This window comes from Marmota flaviventris, chromosome 13 (assembly GCF_047511675.1).
Source record: "Marmota flaviventris isolate mMarFla1 chromosome 13, mMarFla1.hap1, whole genome shotgun sequence".
Lineage (NCBI taxonomy): Eukaryota > Metazoa > Chordata > Mammalia > Rodentia > Sciuridae > Marmota > Marmota flaviventris.
In genome coordinates, this window is record NC_092510.1 from 82,283,249 (window position 1) to 82,306,292 (window position 23,044).

Below are 23,044 nucleotides of genomic sequence, written 5' to 3' on the forward strand. Positions count from 1 at the left end.
CACACCTTACAAGGAACTCTGTTAGGTTCATGTGGTTTTGTGGTTTTTATTTCTGTTTAGAAGTTTCTTCTGAGTTAAATATTTGAATGGAGATGGGCAACAAAAGGGTATAAAGAGCTGGTGTCTGAAAGCTGTTTTCTTTTTTGACCTGAGCCTGGGGATTGAGGTCTGAGCAATATCCTGGGACTTCTGCAGGGTGAGTCTCCTGGCCACCACCCACAGGGCCAAGCCAGCCTACTGGCTGGCCAAACAATCAAGGCTCTCATGAATATTCCCACAGGTTCTTCCTCAAAGAGTCCTTCACAGGATGGCACTGAGACCTGAGGAGACTTGGATGGCTTTAATTCCTTGTCAGAGCAACAGGATGTGTAGCTTGGTCACCTGTGGCCAGAGAATAAAAAAACTCTGTGTCAACTCCTGTCCCCTAGTAACAAGGCCAATTGGGAAGCCTTCTCTTCCTGCCACATGGCTCTCCACAATAAAGTAACCCTGAAATTCACTTCTTTGAGACATCCCTCAATAAATATAGCACACTCTTCAATGGGATTAGTGCATCTAGAAGCAAATTATTAAAGAAGGTGATGCACCATTTATGCAAAGAGCAACCACAGACTTTTGTTTTTGCCCCAAGTCCATTTCTAAGTTTTCCACTAGAAAGCTCTGTATGGTTGGCCCATGGAGTTACTGACTTTAATTTTATTTATAGAATAATAAATAGGACCCCAGATAATCTTGGAAATCAAATTGGTCAACTTCTTCCCACATATAAAGGTACACAGAGAAAGTAACTTGCAGTGAATCACCCAGATAGTTAATGCCACAGTGATAATCCCAGAGGCATCCTGCCTCAACGAATGTGAGAAAACACACACACACACACACACACACACACACACACCACAAGATAAAGCCTGCACTTAATTTAAAAAACTTGAGTGAAAAACAGTAATACACTGAAGTTAGTAAGGAAGGCAATGATGCTAGTAAGTGTAAAAGCTATCTAATCTGCAAGCTATTTAGTTTCAGATGTCTTTTTGTCAATGCTCCATTATAGCTACTACCAGCTATAAAGAGGCCAAATTCAAGAAGACCCTTTCTTTAGTAGCCAGTTAACTCTATAGTGTTACGCCAAATCCTGTATATAAATACATGGTGATGGTCACAAGAAAGAAAGGGATGGAAAGTGAGACTGGGATGAACAAGATGGAGACACTGTTGCAGCAAAAACAGTGCCTTCTTGGAAGTCAGGAATCATGCATCCTGGCTAGGGTCATGTGCTAACTCACACCCACATTTCTTTTTCTTTTTTTTTGTTTGTATTCTTTTTTTTTTAATTTTTTATTGTTGGTTGTTCAAAACGTTACATAGTTCTTGATATATCATATTTCACACTTTGATTCAAGTGGGTTATGAACTCCCATTTTTACCCCATATACAGATTGCAGAATCACATCAGTTACACATCCATTGATTTACATATTGCCATACTAGTGTCTGTTGTGTTCTGCTGCCTTTCCTATCCTCTACTATCCCCCCTCCCCTCCCCTCCCCTCCCCTCTTCTCTCTCTGCCCCCTCTACTGTCATTCATTAGTCCCCCTTGTATTATTTTTCCCTTTCCCCTCACTTCCTCTTGTATGTACTTTTGTATAACCCTGAGGGTCTCCTTCCATTTCCATGCAATTTCCCTTCTCTCTCCCTTTCCCTCCCACCTCTCATCCCTGTTTAATGATAATCTTCTTCTCATGCTCTTCGACCCTACTCTGTTCTTAGTTACTCTCCTTATATCAAAGAAGACATTTGGCATTTGTTTTTTAGGGATTGGCTAGCTTCACTTAGCATAATCTGCTCTAATGCCATCCATTTCCCTGCAAATTCTATGATTTTGTAATTTTTTAATGCAGAGTAATACTCCATTGTGTATAAATGCCACATTTTTTTTATCCATTCGTCTATTGAAGGGCATCTAGGTTGGTTCCACAGTCTTGCTATTGTGAATTGTCACACCCACATTTCTTAAGTTGGGAGATTCAGTTTCTTCATCTGTATGATGAAGGAGGTAGACAGAATGAAATTCTAAATCACTTCCCTTATAAAAAGTACTTCTTTATCACTTTTACAAAGTTGAAGAAGCCCAGTGTTGAGCTCTGTGTTTGAAAAACCAAAAGTATCAGAAAGAATATACAAAACAAATAAACAGAAAGCAAAGCCTAGAAGGAGGGTTGCTCAGAACAGTCTTGGTTTATGTCTGTTTTACCAGCATCCCAAACAGTTAGTGTCTATTTTCACTATCAAAAGTGTCTCAGTTTGACAATTCATCACATAACCTCTCCACCTGTAAAGAATTTGGTTTGGGTTCATCTTGAGGAATCTTCATCAGCTCTGTCACCTACAGGCTGAAGCCTATATTATTTAGTGTGCTATGAAGATTTCTAGTCAAAACCCCATCCAGCATACCCTGGCTTAACACTTGACTTCTTTCAATTCCTCAGAGGTAAAAATCATTGCTCATGCTGTTGCCTACCTTCTCCTCCAACCCCACACTGTAAAATGACAAGCTCCTCCACATCCCATCAAGAACATGTAATACTGCCTCTGTAAGCACACGGACCCAACTCCTTTGCAGTACTTTCTTAGTCTCCTTTACTACAACAGAAGCTTTGCAAAGAATTTTACTTATCCACCTTTTTACCCCTTAGCACATAATTAGCTCGTAACATCATATTTGTTGAAATAAACTGGAAATAGAAGTACCAAAGAGTCAAAATCCTGTGGCTGAAGGTCATGGTCTACACCATTCCAGTTCTGTCACTTACAAACAGAATGATCTTGGACAAATTATTTACCCTCTCTTAACCTGGTAGTTTCAATATAGAAGGGGAAAAATGCAACTTTCCTTGGTGCAAGATACAAACAACACATGAAGAACCAGGTTGAGTACTGACTGGCACAGGATACCAGGTAATAAAGGGTAATTTAGCTTCAGAGGTGGTCAGTTCCAGCCCAAACAGATCAGACCAGAAAACGAGTGTCTCCCTCTTCTTCCACAAAGAGAGAAGCCCGAACTGCGTTTATTTTACTTTATGTACCTGCTGTGGCTTAAAAGCAAAATCCTCTTCACTCTATTTTCTCTTGCCAAATTCTAGTTTTCCTCTTTTCTAACGTTCCCCAATAGAAGTATCACCATAAAGAAAAGAGTCAGAAAGGAAAGGACTTAAAACTCAAGACAGCCTGTGGTCAAATAAGGAAGAACAGCTTGACTGCCACTGTTTCAACTGTGGAACAGACTCAAAAAAAATTCTTGGTAAAATGTCAAGTAGGGAAAGAAGTCAGGCCTGGGGAGGGGCGCCATGACCTCACACTGGATGATGAACCTCTAGTGAACTACACCTTTCCAGAACACTCCCCCAGTGAGAAGCTGTCAGTTACTGTGCTACAACACCAGACAATAGAAAAAGGCAAATGAAATGAGAGCCCTGAGTGTCATCAGCTGTGAAAGAAGAGAAAGGAATGTTCCTTAAAGCTTTCTCAGCTTGTGGAAACAGCATGCAGGGCCAGGCGGTATTGATGGAAACTAATGGGATCACCATGTTTCAACGTAATGGCATACTGCTGTTCAAACTTTATTAAAAAATGCAGCATGCAGTAGTTGTTTTTATTCTAGAGAACCAAGATAGCATGGAAGTGAAAACACATAGGTTCTGGACCCCAAGTGCCTGAATTTGAATCCCATTTCCTATACCTACTAGCTGTGTGGCCTTGGGCAAGTTACCTAGCCTCTCTGTACCTCAATTTTTACCACCTGGAAAATAAGGATGACAAATCAACAATGGTACCTACACTCCATAGGGGTTTTATTTACAATTACTAATTTGTAATGTAGAATTGTACTGGGCACATGATAATGCTACTTAACTACTTGACAAAATTATTAAGATTCAGTATTCATTCAAAACCAACTTATCCTCATGCTTACCAACTGGTATTATAAGTATAAATCTCAAAGATGCTTTTATTTTTAAATTGACTCCTAGGAATTCAGTTGTTGCCCAACAAACCCTTCTCTTGATCATGAATACTGAACAGGTCTTAAAGGTCATTCTGACATAGTAACAGTGGAAACTGAAGGCTTTCCGCATGGTTAATCAAACCATAATCAATCCCAGAATAAATGAAAGTGAAACAAATGTATTGTTTACTGAGCATGCACTGTAGCCATTCTCCAAGCTGCTGAGTTTTGAATAGAAGGCACAGGTAATAAAGGTCTAGTCAGGTCTGGCTCCCGTACAGTTGAATAAAGTGGCATTTACCAAAGTGAATTCACTATGGTTCTCTCTGGTCTTCAGTTCTGAAGACTCAGAAACTTGATTCTAACACCACATCCATTCATTCATCAATTATGTACTGATCACCTATTTATGCCAGCAATGTGAGAACACAGACAACAAAGCATTACAATCCCTGTCATCCTTGACAAAGCTGACAATCCAGCAAAGAAGATATTAGACATTAGAAACCACAAGCCAAAGTGGTGGTGGTGTATGGGTGTGGGGGGGGGGGACAAGCAAGATTGTAAATAGACAAGTTTACACTGAGCTGAGCTTTGCGTAGAACAGAACTCTAGAACAGAACTCTTGTATCTACAAGCCGGTCTTCACCATATAACAATGGGGAGGGACACAACCCAAGCAAGGAGTACTACACTAAGTGAATGGAATGGCCTTAGGCATCACCTTGACAAACAGCCGGCTGTTTAGGATTGGGGAATCCCTATTCTAAGCTTTCCAACCACTCCCATCCACATCCTGCCCATTCTCCCATTCTCACTATTTTTCTCAGTTTATTGAATTGCTGCTTCCTATATTACAATCACATTCCCACCTTGCCCTATCAAATTTCTTCACCTCACGTGGAGTTTTCCACTAAAACTTCTTCTTTTTTCACAGCTGAAGAAATAATGTTCTTAATTCCAGAAGAGGTTAACTGCATTCTAGAGTCTATTACAAAGTTTAATATCTCAGAGGGCAATATCATTTCTGCCATTTTCAGGTTTGGGTTTGTGCAGTGGTGGCAGGTGTAGAAAGGGTGATTAGGGCAGAAGTACACTGAAAGTACAGTGCACTACAGTGCACTCAAAATAATTATCTCAACTTGCAAAACAACCCAATGAGGCACAAAAGTTAAGTTTACATGAATCATTAATTATATTGCAAAACAAACTATGCCAGACATTACACAAAGGTCAAAATTAAAACAAGAACTTGGCAGGTTCATAGTCCAAATTCAGCAGTCATTTACCGCTGGTGGTTCTATAAACTACAAGCAGCACTTGATGTCATAAAAGAAAAAGCACATGCATATGAAAAGTGTCCATCAAACATTTAGACCATTAGCAAGAAAACATTAGAGTTAATACAGAAGTAAAATGTCTCATGTTACTTAACTTCATACAAAAATAATATCTGTGGTAACTAAGGTGTTTTTCATTTGTATCATGGAAAATAAGCTCTGTGGCACAAGGATGCTCAAAATCTTATTGATAATTAAACATACAGGGAAACTGGGCAGAATAAGACAATCTGACATCTGAGATGTTATGGTCCCCAGTGGACAGACTGCCTAAGTATTCCAGTTGGTTAGACACGGCTTTGGTTATACCAACAATTCCAAGGCCTAGTTCTCATTCTTAAAGGTCTACAAAAGGTCCTAATCAATACAGCCAGAGATGATCTCTGTAATGTATTTTCCCTAATCAAAACAGAATGTGTCAATGCACAAACCAATTTGCTGATTCACTTAATGATAATTAGGGCTTTATCTCCCAGAATTTCAGAAGAACCACATAATCCCCAGTTACATTTCCTTGGTTAAAATCCCAGGTTACATTCCCTGCTTTCTAAAGAGCAAAAGGGATTATAGAAACTCACTGAATTTCTGTAGGGAAAAAAAATGAATTAAAAGGTGCTTGTTTTGCAGTCATAGAGATCAAACCCAGGGCCTCGTGCATACGAGGCCAGTGTTCTACTACTGAGATATATACATCCCCAACCCCTTCAAGTTTTTAAAAAATATTTTAAAAATATGATCAAACATTAATCTGAATATAGTCCATGGAGAATATATAATTTAATTTAAACAAATTCTCATTAAGTTAACATTCAAAATGGGCACTCAAAGCTGCAAAAGAAATGTTTTGTGTCTGTCCTTTAGGTGGGAATAATAACATAGGCCAGCCAGAGCCTAGAACTTACTAGATATTCTTCAATTCTTTTCTGAGAAGGTAAGTGTATGAAAACATACATCCCTGATAATCACCATGACTTTTTCATCTAGGAAAACTAATACTTTAAATTTAAAGGCAAAAAGTTATTTGAGTCTACAAAAAGAATAAAATATTGGCTTTCAAACAAGATATATGAATTAACATCCATTACTACAAAGAGATAAATTTTAAAAACATAAAATGTTCATGAGGGTGACTGTCACAACATGTCATTAATTCCAATCTTTGTTCATTAACTCTATATGAAACCTTGATAAACTTGCCTATAAGGTAATAATTATCATAGAATATAAATAACAACTTAGTTAAAATAGACTAATAAAAATAACTATATATGAAAGCCATTCATACTACATAAAGCATTCTACCTGAAAATCTGTAATACAGAGACTGTGAGGCAAAGTTCCATAATTTAGGTTCTAAGAAATCCTTCAAAAGCTAAATGAATCTGATAGGTTACATATTGTGGTGCTTTCAATACTAGATAACCAAACTCTTCAGTGACATCTTCCCTATCATCATCATTTATCCTATAGCACTGACACGGAACTTTAGATAATTCTGTAACTGCAGAAATACTGGTAAGCTGATTTTGCCACAGACATTTGATATAGAGCTAACCTCATCCCCTCATAATTCCTGCACATGCACCAGGTGAATATTCTTTTTTTTTTATTGGTTGTTCAAAACATTACAAAGCTCATAATATATCATCTTTCATACATTTGACTCAAGTGGGTTATGAACTCCCATTTTTACCCCAAATACAAATTGCAGAATCACATCGGTTACACACTCACATTTTTACATAATGGCATATTAGTGACTGTTGTATTCTGCTACCTTTCCTATCCCCTACTATCCCCCCTCCCCTCCCCTCCCATCTTCCCTCTCTACCTCATCTGCTGTTGTTCAATTCTCTCCCTTGTTTCCCCCCCACACTTTCCCTTCACAACCTCTTATGTGTAATTTTGTGTAACATTGAGGGTCTCCTACCATTTCCATCAGGTGAATATTCACATTGTTATTTACTGCTATTATAATCTAATGTGGTTTATATTAAGACATTGAATATCCATAAAGGAAGCTATAGTCAAGACAAAACTTACCGAGCACAATGACCACAGTCTTCAGAAGACTCATCATAGTGTCCCGATTCCGACGGGGTCCAGAACTGTGCCGAGACATTCTCATAGTCCTCTGGCGAACGTAGCCAAAGATGTGAGCATAGAGAACCACCATTACTACAAAGGTCACCAAATTGAAAATGGCCCAGAAGACTAAGTAAGAGTCACTGTAGAGGGGTGCCATGTTGGAACAATTATCAATATCACAGATGCAGTTCCAGCCCACACTGGGTATAGCACCCATAACAATGGCCATAGTCCAGATGACCACAATGACCACCACCACCCGCCGATTGCTCATCCGTGTATGGAGCTGCATGCGGAAAACCGTAATGTGCCTCTCGATTGCAATAGCCAGTAAGTTGGCTACAGATGCTGTCAGGCTGGTGTCAATGAGGCCCTGACGGAGGAGCCATGTGCTAACGGTCAGTCTCCGAGTATTGGGGCCTGTGTTGAACATTAGATAGAAGTAGGCCAACCCAGCAAAGAAGTCTGCAGCAGCCAAATTGGCCATTAAGTAATAAATAGGAAAATGGAAGCGACGGTTGACGTATATTGCCACCATGACCAGTAGGTTGGCCAACATGATGAAGATACAAACTGTGATCCCAAGTCCCATCACCAGCTTGCTGACCGTGTTCCATTCTGTGGCAAGATACTTTCCACTCCGGTTATAGAAGAAGGCGATAGACTCATTGTAGAAGCACTGTGGTTGATTCATGGCTGTGAACTAAAAGAAAAAGGAGGAAAGATGATGAAAAGAGAAAAAAGAAACCACAGATCCAAATTTAAAGATGTACAGATAACATGAGACTTCTCTGGTACATGCAGCAGAAAACAAAAGCAAAGAATTTGAAAATCTGATCCTGCATAACATCCTGTGATTATACTCATACCCTAAGGTTTCTCACAGTCCACAAGATTAAAGAAAGTTGGAGTTAAATAAATGACAAGGTCTCTGCTTGGTGGTTGCATGTCATTGAAGTCTACTAGAAAAGCCACATGGCCCAGAAATCTTGCTTAAAATACACGAGACAGACAAAATTTTTGCAGAACATTGCAATTGAACTATTTGCCATAGTAAAATCTATTTTCATCTGTTATTTAGGGAATCTGTAAACAGAGGTGGTTTATATATAGGGTATCATTGCCCTATTATTCTACATTTCTATTCTCACATAGTATGTTCAGTCTGTGATGGACATTTGGTAATGCAGGTTCCCACAAGCACCATCAGTTCCAACATTTCAAAGAGGTCACTATGCATCAAAGGTTCTCTGGCCAAAGCCAGCATTTGCTGCTCAACATTCCTGTGGTCAGCACAGCTTACCCCCAAGACTCCTCAGCCCCAGAATAGCATTCATCAACCAACCTATGATACTAGAGAACAACTTCTTTTTGGAGGACCTAATGTAACCTCCAAGGAACAGTTGATATTTGACACTACTCTACAAGAAGTAGAATATATTTAGATTAGATGAAGTATATCTTTTCAAATGTGGAGTGACAAAACTTTATAACATGTTAACTTATTTTTCAGCATCAGTGATCAGAATATATTTGCTTATTATTTATACTCTCACTTGAATCCAGAAGGGATTGAGATAGTCTAAAATAGAATAATAAGGGTAGTCAATAAAACTAAAACAAAATTAGAAAACAAAAGGTAACAGAGAAGAAACCAGAAAATTACACATCTCCTAGAAAAAAATCATTCTGCCTGAAACCTTAAGTTTGTCTGAGACTTCTAAATATAGAAAATATTTCTTGAAGATACTGCACATTCTGCCTTTTTTTTTTTTGCTTTGCTTCTAGTAAATTACCTAGCAAATATGACAGTTTTAACTACTATTTTGATAAAATATTCTACTGAATATTGATAGGTTATGCATTTCATGTTTACAAAACATGGAAAATTTCAAAACATCTAAGTGGCTAGTCTTTGGACATGTCCAGACATATAAAGTCTCTTTCCTTATCTAGACTTTAATAGTTTGAGATCACACTTCTACCATTATACATAACATGCTGTATAATTATTGACCTCTTTACTTTTCCATTCATTAAAGATCCACAGATCCAGGGGCAAAGTAAGGACATTGTTTTGCTCCTCATAGTATCTCATGTACCTTTCACAGTGTCTCACCCATTAGATATCAGAGAGTTTGGCTTATAGTGTTCCCATCTACCCTATATCTTGTCATTATTCTGGCTAATCTAATTTTCTTGCCTTTCATTTTCTTGACCTCATTTCTAATGACCTTTTCTTCTATTACAGCTCAGCCGCCCACAGCAATGGTCATACCCTGCAACCACCTAGAACTGACTCCCTTTGAAAATACTTGTGAAATTCTAATTGCTCATTATGATTTCCTATTCTTCAAATTATCTCACTGGAACTCCAGTACTTAGGTTTTTCGTTTGTTTGTTTTGGTACTAGGGATTGAACCCAGGGGTGCTCAACCACTGAGTCACATCCCCAGGCCTTTTTATTTTTTATTTTGAGGCAGATCTCACTAAGTTGCTTAGGGCCTCCCTAAGTTGCTGAGGCTAGCTTTGAATTTACAATCCTCCTGTCTCAGCCTCCTGAGCCACTGGGATTACAGGTGTGCATCACCACACCCAGAAGAACCTTGATTCTATGAAATTATCTATTTCCTTGACCCTTCTACTTTTCCCAATGAAATACCCTTCCCACCTTCTCCTTTTCTCTTGTCCAGCTTAAATTCCATAATAATTCATTTCAACTTCTTTATTGCTAACACAGGAACCAGTCCCTTCCTGAAGAAATTGGGGCCAGATGTCTTTCACAATTCAGAATTTTTCTGGTTTTAAGAACAGTTATATGTGCATATTTCATGTATAGCATCCCCAGTAGAGGCTGAGGCAGCACTCCATAATCACACATATTGATTTGTGAGGCAAAACATATGAATATATATTAAATTTGATAAGTGAAGGCTATAAATAGCCTCAGGTAAATTATTTCAGAGTTTTGCTACCAAATGAGTTATAAACTAATGGGGGTGATAACCAACGTCTCATTGGGCAGTTAAAACTAAAACTTAAAGTCTCAAATAATTAATGTATAACAAAACACAAATATTCAGGAATATATTTATAAAAGCAAAGCCCCTGATAGATCTAGTCCACATGGGTGCTAGAACTAGACAAAGAAAAGATGGCTCTGGTGTTTATTTAAGGGGGTAAATCAAAGGCAGGAATAAGGTTTCAAGGGTGAAGTCTTACTTCATGATGTCTTGCAGTCTGCAGGTTGATTGACATCTTGGTACGTCACACCTATCTCAGGTGCTGTGTGGGCCATGGCAGAGTGGGATAGAAATTCACACTGTCTCTGGGCAATTGACCAGAGAAAATGTCCACTGGTCATCCCAGAGACACCAGATATTTCTATCCACTAGGCTTCCAAGCACGGTGACCCACATGCAACCCATGGATGGCTCGTGACAATAAAGCTTTAATTTTAGAGCTTCATGAATTTTGGAACTATTAGAAAAGGGAACAGAGGGTTTTATAACTTCTTTGTCGCACTGTGCTTCCAAAACAATATATTTGAATAACACCAGTCTTGGACAAATCCAAGTTTGTTGTAACTTCCACAGGTACTAAGGCTTCTGAGAGAGCCTGGAGAAAATTCACACATTTAGAGATTGATGCCAGCACAAGTTTACCATGTCTCTCCTCAACTGGTAATCTATGCCATGTGACGATATGGTTTCCCCCTAATTATTACTCTATATATTCTGCACAATCACTAAACTACCTAATATTCTCAAACTTTTGAGTCCCTCTCCCTCTTTTCATCAACAGTTTCCAGAGGTAAATTGAAACCATCAGATTGGAACACTTCCCCCCCACAAAAAAAAAAATTACCCATTTAATACACAACTCTTTCACCCCTCTTCTGGAACAATAGAGAACATGTGCCTTTTGCCACCCACGTGCACTAATCTCATTGCTTCCTACCATTTCAAGAGCCTGTTCTATCAATTACTTCCTTTCTCTTTTGTCTTCAGTTTCTTTCCCATTATCATCCCTCTCTTTTTCTTCCCTTTCTCCTCCCTCCATTACTACTCTTTCCTACGAACATTCCAGATTAAGGCTGTGCCTTCTCTTAAAAAACAAAGGTCCCCCACAATCTCAGGTTCTCCTTTGAGTTTTGATTTTGTTTCTCCTTTATAGCCAAATATTTTCTAATTTATATTCCACTGATTTCTCAGTTGATCCTCCTCTACTGGGTTAGAAATCCTATTCAAGTGAAGATTAAATATACAAATACTGTTTCATTGTTGTATAATAGCAACTGTCAGATGGATTTGATGCTAAAGAAATGTTAGCTACATTAATACATTAAATACAACTACAAAAATGTTCATAATTTCCAAGTTTTCTTTCTTCAAAGAATATACGGAAAGTATAAATATAAATGTACAACTATGTTTTTCTATTAGCCCCTATAAGCATGTACTTTCTCTGGACAAAGAGTTTTTTTAAGTCAAATATCAAGCTGATGTGATTTTCACAGCATTCCAATTTCTGAAAACCAATTACTAAATCAAGAAGGGATATGTGCAATTTCTTAACCTTTTCCAAACATAAAAACTATGTTTTTTTTCTATTTATTTAAACTTATACAGTTAAGGATAATGAAGTAAAAAGTTAAAAAAAAAATATACCATTTTGAGCCATAATATGCTAAGATATTTAAAACTGGTGATTTTCCCCAATGGGATTTCAGGTTCTAAATCAGCAGACAACATGTGACTCAGTTCTACCCATTCTTGTTCTCTCATAAACTGAGTGCTGAGCTGGGTACAGTGGTGCACACCTGTAATCCCAGAGGCTTGGGAGGCTGTGGCAGGAGGATCACAAGTTCAAAGCCAGCCTCAACAACTTATCAAGGCCCTAAGTAACTCAATGAGACCCTACCTCCAGATAAAATATAAAAAAAAGGGCTGGGGATGTGGTTCAGTGGTTAAGCGCCCCTTCAATCCCTGGTACAAGAAAAAAGTAAGAAAGAAAGAAACTGAGTCCTGACACCATAAATACTAGACTATATTATAGTGATAAAACATTATTTTTTGAAACTCAGTTTTATCTTCTGTGAAATGAGGAAAACAGACTAAGTGATATATAAAGTCTATTTTAGATTTAAAATTCTATACAAAGAGGATTCTGGGTAAGAACTCTGCATTTCATGAAAATTACCAACTGAATACTCAAGGAACAGAAAAATGTACTAGGAATTAAAATCTTGTCTGGGGATATAGCTAAGCAGTAGAATGCTTGCCTCAGATGCACATGTACCTGGGTTCGATACCCAGCACCTCCCACTATAGCAGACTTATGGAAGAAGAAGAGAGGGGAAAAAAGAAAGATTAAATTATAGAATATTTATGATTTGTATTCTTAATGTGCTTTCTTAGGGTACTAGAGTTAAAAATAAAATTAGTCATATTGAGATAACAAAAATCCCAGTAAAAACTACATGGAGATTGAATTACTTTCATATTGCCACTATAATAAAATGCTATACACTTAGCAGCTGAACATACAAATTTATTCTTATAGTTCTGGACATCAGAAGTAAAAAGTGAAATCAAACCAGGGTGCTGGCAAGGCTATGTTCCGTTCCAGGGGCTCTACAGAAGACTCTTTTCTTATGTCTACAGACTGCCCTCATTCCTTGGTTTATGGCCCCTTCTACCATCAGAAGCCAGTAATTCCAGTCAAGTCTTTCTCTCAGCGCATCACTCTTGTGTGGACTCTGCTGCCTCACTCTTCCATTCTTAAGAAACACTGTGATTACACTAATCCCACTTGGATAATCCAGGCTGATCTCCCCTTCTCAAAACTCTTAACAGAATCACATGTGAAAAGTCCCCTTGGCCATGTAAGGTAGGTTACTCAGAGGTTCTGAGGATTAAGTAATGAATATCTTTGAAAGTCATCATTGTGCCTACACGAACAAATTGAAAAACAATTTCTGAATTAAAAACAGCAACACAGGCAATAACATAAAAATTCCAGAAAATGGAAATGGCAGATAGAAGACTTAATAAATTCACCTAGCACTCAGAAAAGAGGGTCAGAGATGATAAGAACATAGGAAAAACTTGAGTCCTACTGGGAATCCAAGAACGACTAAAGCAGAGCTGAAGAAACACAGCTCCAAATAAAGAGAAGTTATTGCTTAAGGAAAAAGACTTCAGCTTCCTGGTTTAAGTTTATATAAATTACAAAACAAAGTTAATTAAAAACAATTAAAATATAGCTTGATATGATTTTGGAATCTCAGGGTAAAAAAATATTAGGAGTATAGAGAAACAATTAAATAGAATACAACTGAATCACATATGTAAGAGAGAGAACAGAACAACTATAAGCTTTTGATATAGAATTCCTAAGGACAGGACCCACACAATCAGATTCTCTACTTTGTGGAGAAAATGTCTGAGATCCGGAAGGCCCCACATTCATCTACCCTGATGTTTTCACATGAGGACAAAAAGAACAGTACCAGACATGCAGAGTGCAGAAAATAACATCATATGTGTTTAGCTCCTAAGGAAAATATCCATAAAAATAAGTCATGAGAAAAGTAAAGAAAAAACCAAAACAACAAAAGCACATGTGCAATAGAGCAAAAACACTGGCAGCAAGCATGGAAACCTACAAGGCATATGACTGTTTTCACATGACTATAAAACAGATATCCACAATAATCCTTAAAAGAAATTATACCTATAAAAATATTAATAATAATCTGGGACCAAAAAAATCACTAAAGATACTAATAAGATCTTGAACTCAGGGAGCAGAATGTAAATATATGTAAATTTCTTTTATTACTGGGTAAACAAGCAAAACATTAAACTGTGACAATTTTCAAAATAAATTTAAAATATGCTGATTCAAAACCCACCAAATTAAATAATAAAGTAGGGTGACTTTTCATATTACTGGAGAAAAACAGAATACAAAAGGGAGAAAGGATGAACAATGTGTAAAATGGCAAATTTGTATCGTTTATCTAGTTAAGATTAGAAATGGTAGGATATGTCAAAATACATTCTACTGTTATATATAACTAAAAAAGAAAAATTTTTAAAAGTTAAAAGATTAGAAATGATTTTCTTTTTCTCTTTAGAAAAGCAATGTTTATTATAAAAAATTTAGGGGAAAACAAAAATATATTCAGATAAAACACAGTAAATATTTTTTAAAAAGATTACTCTAAAATTCAACTTACTACAGTTAGAAATTTCTGCTATAAGAAGTTATCAAATTTTGCCCTGCCCAAGAAACAAAAATACAGATAAGATAGAAAATTAAATTGTCTTCCATGGCAAAAAATCCACAATGGAGCCCTGTTCGTCCTCTAATCACTACATCTCAGGATGACTGGGAGCAGGGCTCAAGGGCTGCTCTACAGAGAAGAGAGTTCCAAATCTAAGAAGTCTACCTCATCCTATCTGTGAGGGAAGTCATAACAATTCTGCCAAACCTAAATTCTGAAGGGGCATACAGGCTATTCATCCTCATTGTGCACTTCATTTATTCATTCACAAGCATTCACAGAATACCAAGTATTCTGTGATACCATGGACTGCATGATGCCTGCCTTCAAGGGACACCAAAATGATACACCTGACTGTAGTAGAGCCACTCTCAGTTCATCTGATGCACTTTCTAATCTCCTGCAGAACAATGACATGTTCATTAACCAAGAGGAAAAGGGAACACCTGGCATAAATTCACAGACTAGTAATTATACCTATGTGAGTTAGTAAGTATTCAGGTAAGAATATAAATATGTACTCTACTGACATACTCTTCTTAAAAGAGAGGTTTTAATCTATCCTGGAGAAAGAAACAGAAACAAGGTATAAATCAGGCCAACACTGTTCCCTCTTCTGATAAAGCATAACAATGACATGGGTGAGGACCTGATATATGGCCTCTGCTAACCAGGTCTCTTCCAGATTTTGATGCCCACCAGTTAACTTGGTCTTCATCAAGTTCCATAACTCCTCTGAGATCTCACTCTCTATAAAGGCTCTCTAAAACCTTTTCAATTCTAGTTCTTAAATGCAAAATAATCAGACCTTGACATACTTCCTCCCCCTATAAAGATTAGAAAAGTAGCACAGAATTTATTCAAATACCATTAAATTTACAGATAAGAAAAATATTTCTCATCTTCTTAGAGTCTCCAGTTAGAAACAAGCAAACAAAAAATTATGATTTCCCACTAAAAGTAGAAGAGAGGCCCAAAACAATACTGATAAACTCCAAAAGGTATTAAACCTAGACTCCTTACAATTGCTGAAGAATATGCAAATTTTAAAAAGCTTATCTGAAAAAGTACATCAAGTATCACTTATAAAGCAACAAAGAACCTCAGTATAACATATAAATATGCATAAAGCAACTATGGAAAACATAGCAATTGTAGGTCAATGAAAATGCTTTTTCTCTGTCATAGCCTTTGTCCACCAGGCTAAGAACAGGTGGTCATCATCATCATCATCACACTTTCCAAATTTCCAGAGAATTCTGTGTTGTCCCCAAGAGGAAGAATGGTAAAAATCACTAAAAACCCTACAATGTGCTCGATACAATATAAAAAATAGACTTTTAGATACATCACTGAGCTAAAAGAAAACTGCAAACCATGTGATAGGCTGCCCTAGTAGCAGATTATCAAAGACTCTAGGGACAAGATTTTAAACACTACTAGGAAACAGAAACCCTTGGCCTTGACTGAGGCAATGAATTAGAAGTGATATCCACCCATAAAGCTAGAGCTCTTAAAGATATCCACATCAAGAGAAGGGTATATCAGGAAAAATCAATAATCTACCCTTTTGCACTTCGGAGAAAAGGGAACAGGTCAGTTTTAATTTAGCCTCCAAATTAGAAAATAAGTAAAATAAAAAGAGTCTCTTAAGAAATCATGACCTCAAACATATAAATCACAAAAGCTTGTTATGGAAAATTAGACTCAATTCTGAGATCTCAACAAGAGGAGAAATTAATACAAACCATGGTCCTGAATTCATGATATTCCCATAACCCTTCCTCGTCTATGTGCCTAGCCCTCACAGTGTAGCCATGCAGGATTCTCTCAAGTTAGACTCACTGATCATGAACTCATCATTCCAAAAGAATAACAGCACAGGAGGGAAACCATGAGCATTCGCAGAAGAATCAGAACAGGTCCCAGGAGTGTCAGATAATGAATGAACCCAAACTGAGCTGAACAGATTGTGGCCCCCCTTTTCCACTACTGCAGGTTCAAGAGTTATACTTTCCATTCATATTCCTTAATAGGTGAATATGCACACTTGGTTTAAAGTCTAAAGGTATTCTCTTCCCTTAATGTGCTTTCACTCCAATGCCTCCACTCCCATCTTAAATGTCTCTGTAAGCTTATTTGGTTACCTTTGTAAGAAACCAACATAACCATGTTACGAGAGAGAGAGAGAGAGAGAGAGAGAGAGAGAGAGAGAGAGAGAGAGAGAGAGAGAGAGAAAGAAATCACCAGTCAATCTTATTTAAGAATGTAAATGACAGCTCCTAAATAAAATGCAAGTAAATTGAATCCAGCAATGTGTATAGATGTAGATATGTAGATAACCTAGAGATATGTAGATAACCATAGGGTATGTATATGTTAAGTAGAGTTTATTCCAGAATCCAAAGATAATTTAACATTTAAAAATGTGCTAATATAATTAACCATTTCAAAAAATTTAAGGAGAGGAAGAAAGTCATTTGTCATAAGACATGGAAAACATGTTTTATAACTTTTTTGGGGTGTGGGGTACCCAGGGATTGAACTCAGGGGCATTCAACAACCAAGTTATATACTCCGGTCCTATTTTTTGTGTGTATATTTTGTTTAGAGACAAGGTTTCATTGAGTTGCTTAGCACCTTGCCATTGCTAAAGCTGGCTCTTGCCTCAGCCTCCCAAGCCATTGGGATTACAGGCATGTACCACTATGCCTGGCTATAACTTTTAACATAATTTTTTAAATAACTTTCATGATAGTTTGGCAATTTAGACTTAGAAGAGAATTAATTTCCTTTAAAAAAAGGTGGCTACCAAACACGTATAGTAAATTGTCAAATTTCATGGAAACATTCCCTTTTAAAACAAAAACAAAACAAAGTTAACTCAAGTGCTTTTACATGCACTAGTGGTTTTGTTAGGCCAGTAAAATAAGGGGGAAAAAGAGGAAAGGACAGGGCATCACAGAAAGTTAAATACAAACTACAGTGAGATCCAATTTATTTCCTTGGGGTTGGCAGAAGTTAACAACTCTGAAAAAATCAAGAGTTGGCAAGGACAGTCATACAGTGCTGGTGAAAGTATAACAGTACAATAGCTTTGAAAAATAGTTTGGTGAAACCACTAAAACTGGACATGTTCATACACTAGCTTGAAAATTCTAACCCTGGCTAGAGTATAATCACACATGTGCCTAAAGAGAACAAAAAGAATTTTATTTACCAAAAGGCAGTTAAGCAAAGTGGGTATAATACATACTAGTGACTAAAGCAATTTCACAAGTATACCTGCAGTATACTATCCTTATGACTGGGAAAAATTTGCAGAGATCTACAACAGATATTTTATATTTTTCTCACATAGTTATATATCTACAATCAAATGTGAAGAGAATGATAGATATTAAGTTTTCTGGGCAAAGGGGTGGTAAACAGTTGGAAAGGAATATCAGGCACTTCAACTTTGTAATTATTCATTTGTTTTATTTACTAAAGTCCAAAAAATTATGAAGAAGTTAAATCAAAATAAAAGCTGTGTAATGAATACATTATGGTATTATAATTCTACATGTTTCATTGTGTTTAATGTATTTTATTTTTAAAAAAATCTAGTTCAGTCTGAGCCATTCAAAAAGAGGGGAAGGAAGGAGAGAGCATGTAAAATTCCTCTAAAATGAAGGGAAAAATTTTACCCTCTTTTAAGATGGAGGATCCGTCACTCTATTACTGTGACATGTGTCCTTTTGAAAAATTTAAATCAAAACCCAAAGGACTTAAAACCTTCATAAACCAAATATCATCTCTAAAGTGCATTCACTCTTGAACTAAAAGATCAAAATGATTTTGCAGTTTGTCCTGTGAGAAAAATTAAACATTATTTCCCTCTAGTCCATTCTGTGTACAGGCTAATAACAGAATGTATATTTCTTTATCAACTTGTTCCATTTTGATTTTAAAAGACAGGGTTATATGCTTCTTTTCAGTGTTTAACATCTTCTACTACATTACCTTATTGTGCTCTTTTATTACAACATTGTGTGTCTCTATAAACTATACTTTTTTTTCTGTGGTTAGGTTAGAGAAAACCATAAAATATGCAATAAAAAAAGCAGCATGTAATATTTAAAATAGAATTAGCCTCCTCTTTGTCCAAACCTTTTAAAAAAATTCAGGCAAAAAGTACATATAAGAATTCTGCTTAAATGTATATTCCTAAAGCATCAGTTGAAACAGTAAAATATAATGGTGTAACAGATGACTATAATCTTCATATTTTATGTTCCCTATCATTTGCCACCTTATTTTTTCTGCCTTTTCTTTCTCCACTGCCACAGGATTGACTTCCCATGTACAGGGTTTTGTTTTTGTTTTTGTTTTTATACCAGGGATGCCCAACCACTGAGTCACATCTACAGCCCTTTTTAAATTTTTTATTTTGAGACAGGGTGTCACTAAGTTGCTTAGGACCTTGCCAAGTTGCTGAGACTGGCTTTGAATTTGTGATCCTCTTGTCTCAGCTTCCCAAGCCTCTGGTATTACAGGTGTGCGCAACAGTACCTGGCCCATGTACAGGTTTGATGGTCCTAGTGTTCCAAGCTACTCTTGAAAGAGACAGTGGGCTGAGCAGCAGCTGAGTCTCTCTGCAAGGACATGTCTCACAGAGGTGGAATTTACACCTATCCATGTCATCTCTACACAACCCAGCATGTCTGCAAAAGGTAAACCCTGAACTATGACCCGAGCCATTGGGCCATTGGTTGGAATTCTTGCTGGGTCCTGCCCTCCATTATTTTGCCAGGTTGTTCTGTAACCTAATCAACCACAATTAAGATAATGCTAAGTAGAGTTCTAGAGTATGCAAAGCCCTCAGAGTTAAGGCTCATACCTGAATCCAATCTTCCTCCCAAGCCTGAACTAAGACTACAAAAACTCCCTGTGCTGGCTGGTGGAGGTTCACTTAAGTAAAATATGTTTTGAAATCACCTGCTGGACATTCTGCCTTTGAAATCAGGAAGCCACCTAGTTCAACAACAACCACATCCTACTCTTCTTTCTGCAGGATTTGATCTTTAGCTAAAAGTTGTCTAAATCTTTGAAAGTTGCTTTATTGCCACAGCCTTTTCTAATGCTAAGCAGTATATATCAACACACTTTCACTTCTATTCAGCCTGAGCCTGCTTGAACAATCATTTATGAAAAGGGAAGGTTTAACTAAGGACAGTGCTTAAGTGACTTTATACAATTAGCAAAAGGCAGTACCAACACACAGAAAATATAGGCTGAGGTTTTGTTTTCTTTTTTTTTCCATGACAGTTTTATTACAGCAAGTTACAGATCTTGAATTTTTTTATTTTTATTTATTATTTATGTGTCTGTATTTTTTTTGGGGGGGGGGGGCGGGCAGTGCTAGGGATCTGACCCAGGGCATCTCTCATGCTGAGCAAGCACTCTATTACTGAGCTACACCACTGGACTCTTAGGATTATGGTAAAAATAGCAGGCCATTGTCCTACCTTTATGTTTATTCATGGCAAATCTGCAAGAAAAGTTCAAATAAAAGTATCTGGTGAACCTAGGAGTGTGAAAAGAATAACAGACAAAACACAAATATGAGCAGTAAGAAGGAAAATACCATACACTTTGAGGTGTAACTCTATTAATCATTAAATATTAAGCCAATTAAAAAATGTAGTAGAAAGAAAAATCTACAAACAAGAAAGCTATCATTGTGATTTACCCTAGGTTATCCTGTACATTTTATCTTATGAAAAGAAAATTTAAATGTGCTCTCAGATTCCAAAGGAAGATATCCTCTCTAACTTTATCTGAGTTTATAAACAAAGAAGGGGCATAAATGAATTTAAATGGCAATATGAGAACAAATCTAATTCCTAATAGAAACATGGTTCAAGTTGGAGTAAGTCAGAAATCTCAATGTTTATCTCCATATGCATTTATTCCTGGCAATACATTGGAGTTTTCTGTAGAGTGTTTATCCTTTGATGGATCTTCTGGCATAACACATATGCACATTATATACACAGACCATATGTAGCAGGAACAACTTTCTCTCTGTAAAGAACTCTCAGAATAATCAGTAGGAAAATGGAAAGAACTAGCATACCTGGTATCTATTAAAGGGGTTGATACTATACAAAACACTGAGCAGATGTTTTGTCATTTAAATTTGTGAGCACAGTACACATTATTTTAATTCCATTATTTTATTTTTTATTAAAAAAATAAAGCTAAAAGAGATACTTATATTGAAAGGCCTTTTAGCTACAATGGCCTCACTTTGAATCAAAATCTGTTTCTAAGCCTATGCATTCTCTTTCTCAATTGCATGTTAGGGTGTCAGACCACACTATGTCTTTGTAATGTGTCACCAGAAATTTCATATAGCAATTAACTCATACTGCATTAGTTCTTCATGCTATCATTCATGCATTAGTCTAAAAGAAAGCACTATCAGAAGATATCCATAATTCCTTATGTTAGAGATACAGAACTTAGTAACTGCAACCACTGTAATAGTTTATTTATATTAGAATCTTCTGTGTATGTCTCAATTTTATATTCAATAGTGAAATAGTCTAATTATCAATATAATCTTCTTTATTTAGAAAATAAAGTAGAAAAATGGAATTATATTCTTAAACCTTATAAGACACTAAATGCTTTTGTGCAGATAAATAAACTGATCTCATCAATGTTTTTGAACACACTAACTGCAAAAATGCTTTTCAGAGAAGCAAGTAGAGAAATCTGAATACAAACTGAGTACAAAAGTGACAGTAAAGGGTTTTTAATTTTGTTTAATGTGATGATTGTATTGTAATTATGCAAACAAATTATTTCCTAGAGATGAATACTGATATGTGAGGGTTGTGATGAGATGACATGCTACCAGGATTTACTTTAAAATGCTTCTCACACTCCCACCCCCAAAAAGGGGAGCAAGTAAAACACTATGGCAAAATGCTAGTAACTACTGAGTCTAGATGGTGGCTATATTGAGAGTCACAGTATGATTCTTCATTTTTGTGAATGTTTGAAAGTTCTAAGAAAAACATGCAAAAATCTTTTAACTTCTAAAACATGCAACTCATTTAATGTGTAATTCAGTTGTTTTAATCCAAAATACTCACTCTCTAATAACATAAATAAAACCTTCTAAAATATATATGTTGTAAATACAATGGAATTTTGGAGAATCTATAGGTAACAATGTTCAAAAACACTTGTCTTCCAACAGACAACATGCAGAGAGACCAGCCACCTTTTATTGGAATATTGAAGAAGAATTAAAGAAATACTTTAACTGAAAGCTACCAGAAAACACTTGGAAAGATCAAAATATATTTATGTCCTTGGCTAAAAACCAAAACAGTCCCTCAGCACATGAGAGACAGAATGAAACACCTTGTAAAATGCTGAAGGAACAGATTCCTTCCTTGCTGAAATCACAGGTGTGGGAGTTAAATACCTTGTTCTCAGACACCTATTCTGCCTCTATTACCAGCCTTGGATTTGAACAAAGCCAAATCACACACTCAGATATTAAACTACTGACCCCTCCATTAAAATGAAACAGCCTGATACAAGTGGCACTCACACATAATCCCAGCTATTCAAGAGACTGAGGAAGATTGAAAGTTTGAGGCCAGCCTCAACCTCAGTGAGACTCTATCTCAAATTTAAAAATAAAAAGGGACGGGGTTAGAGGTCAGTTGGTAGAGCACCCCCATTCAATCCCAAGTAGTACCACCAAAAAAATTTTGTTTTTAATTTTTTTAATCTAAATTCTACTTATTCTAGCCACAGCAACCTGATCAACCACAATTAAGGGAATGCTTAACAGAGTTCTAGAAAGAGAACATGGCTACTGAGAGTGGCAACTTAAGTTTTTCAGTTTCCTATCCCATCCCATCCCCTCAATGACCCCAAGACATGAACACATTAACTTCACCTAGTGATGAACAGGTTTCCTGCCTGCAAACACATCCTTGGAGCTTCCTGTGGATAAGGAAGCTCTTTATCAGCTCAGTGTTTGGAAGAGCAGAACTGTAAGTCAGCAACATCCTGAGGCTTCCAGTCTAGTTTCGCCCTAGGATTCACCTAGCTTTGTAAGGTGCTTTCTCAGCAGGAGTAAACCAAAATCCGGCTTGCAGCAGCAAAGCAGAGAATACAAACTTGTCCCACTTCAAAGCACAAGGCCTATCTTTCACTAACTGCATAGCAATCCCAGCAGGGGTGACAATGAAAGCTTTCTTCCCTATTATTGTTTGAAACAATTACAGGCTATTGGTTCATAT

General features: G+C 36.8%; 1 protein-coding gene across 2 annotated transcripts in view; it reads right to left on the minus strand.

Moving 5' to 3' along the window:
- The window catches only part of Lpar1 (lysophosphatidic acid receptor 1), a 138,414-nt gene that overhangs the window by 45,870 nt on the left and 69,500 nt on the right, over positions 1-23,044 (minus strand). For both annotated transcript variants that reach the window (XM_071600460.1, XM_027943027.2), the window contains exon 3: positions 7,391-8,138. In XM_071600460.1, coding sequence (XP_071456561.1) covers positions 7,391-8,138 — 748 coding nt within the window. The remainder of the gene's footprint in view (positions 1-7,390; positions 8,139-23,044) is intronic.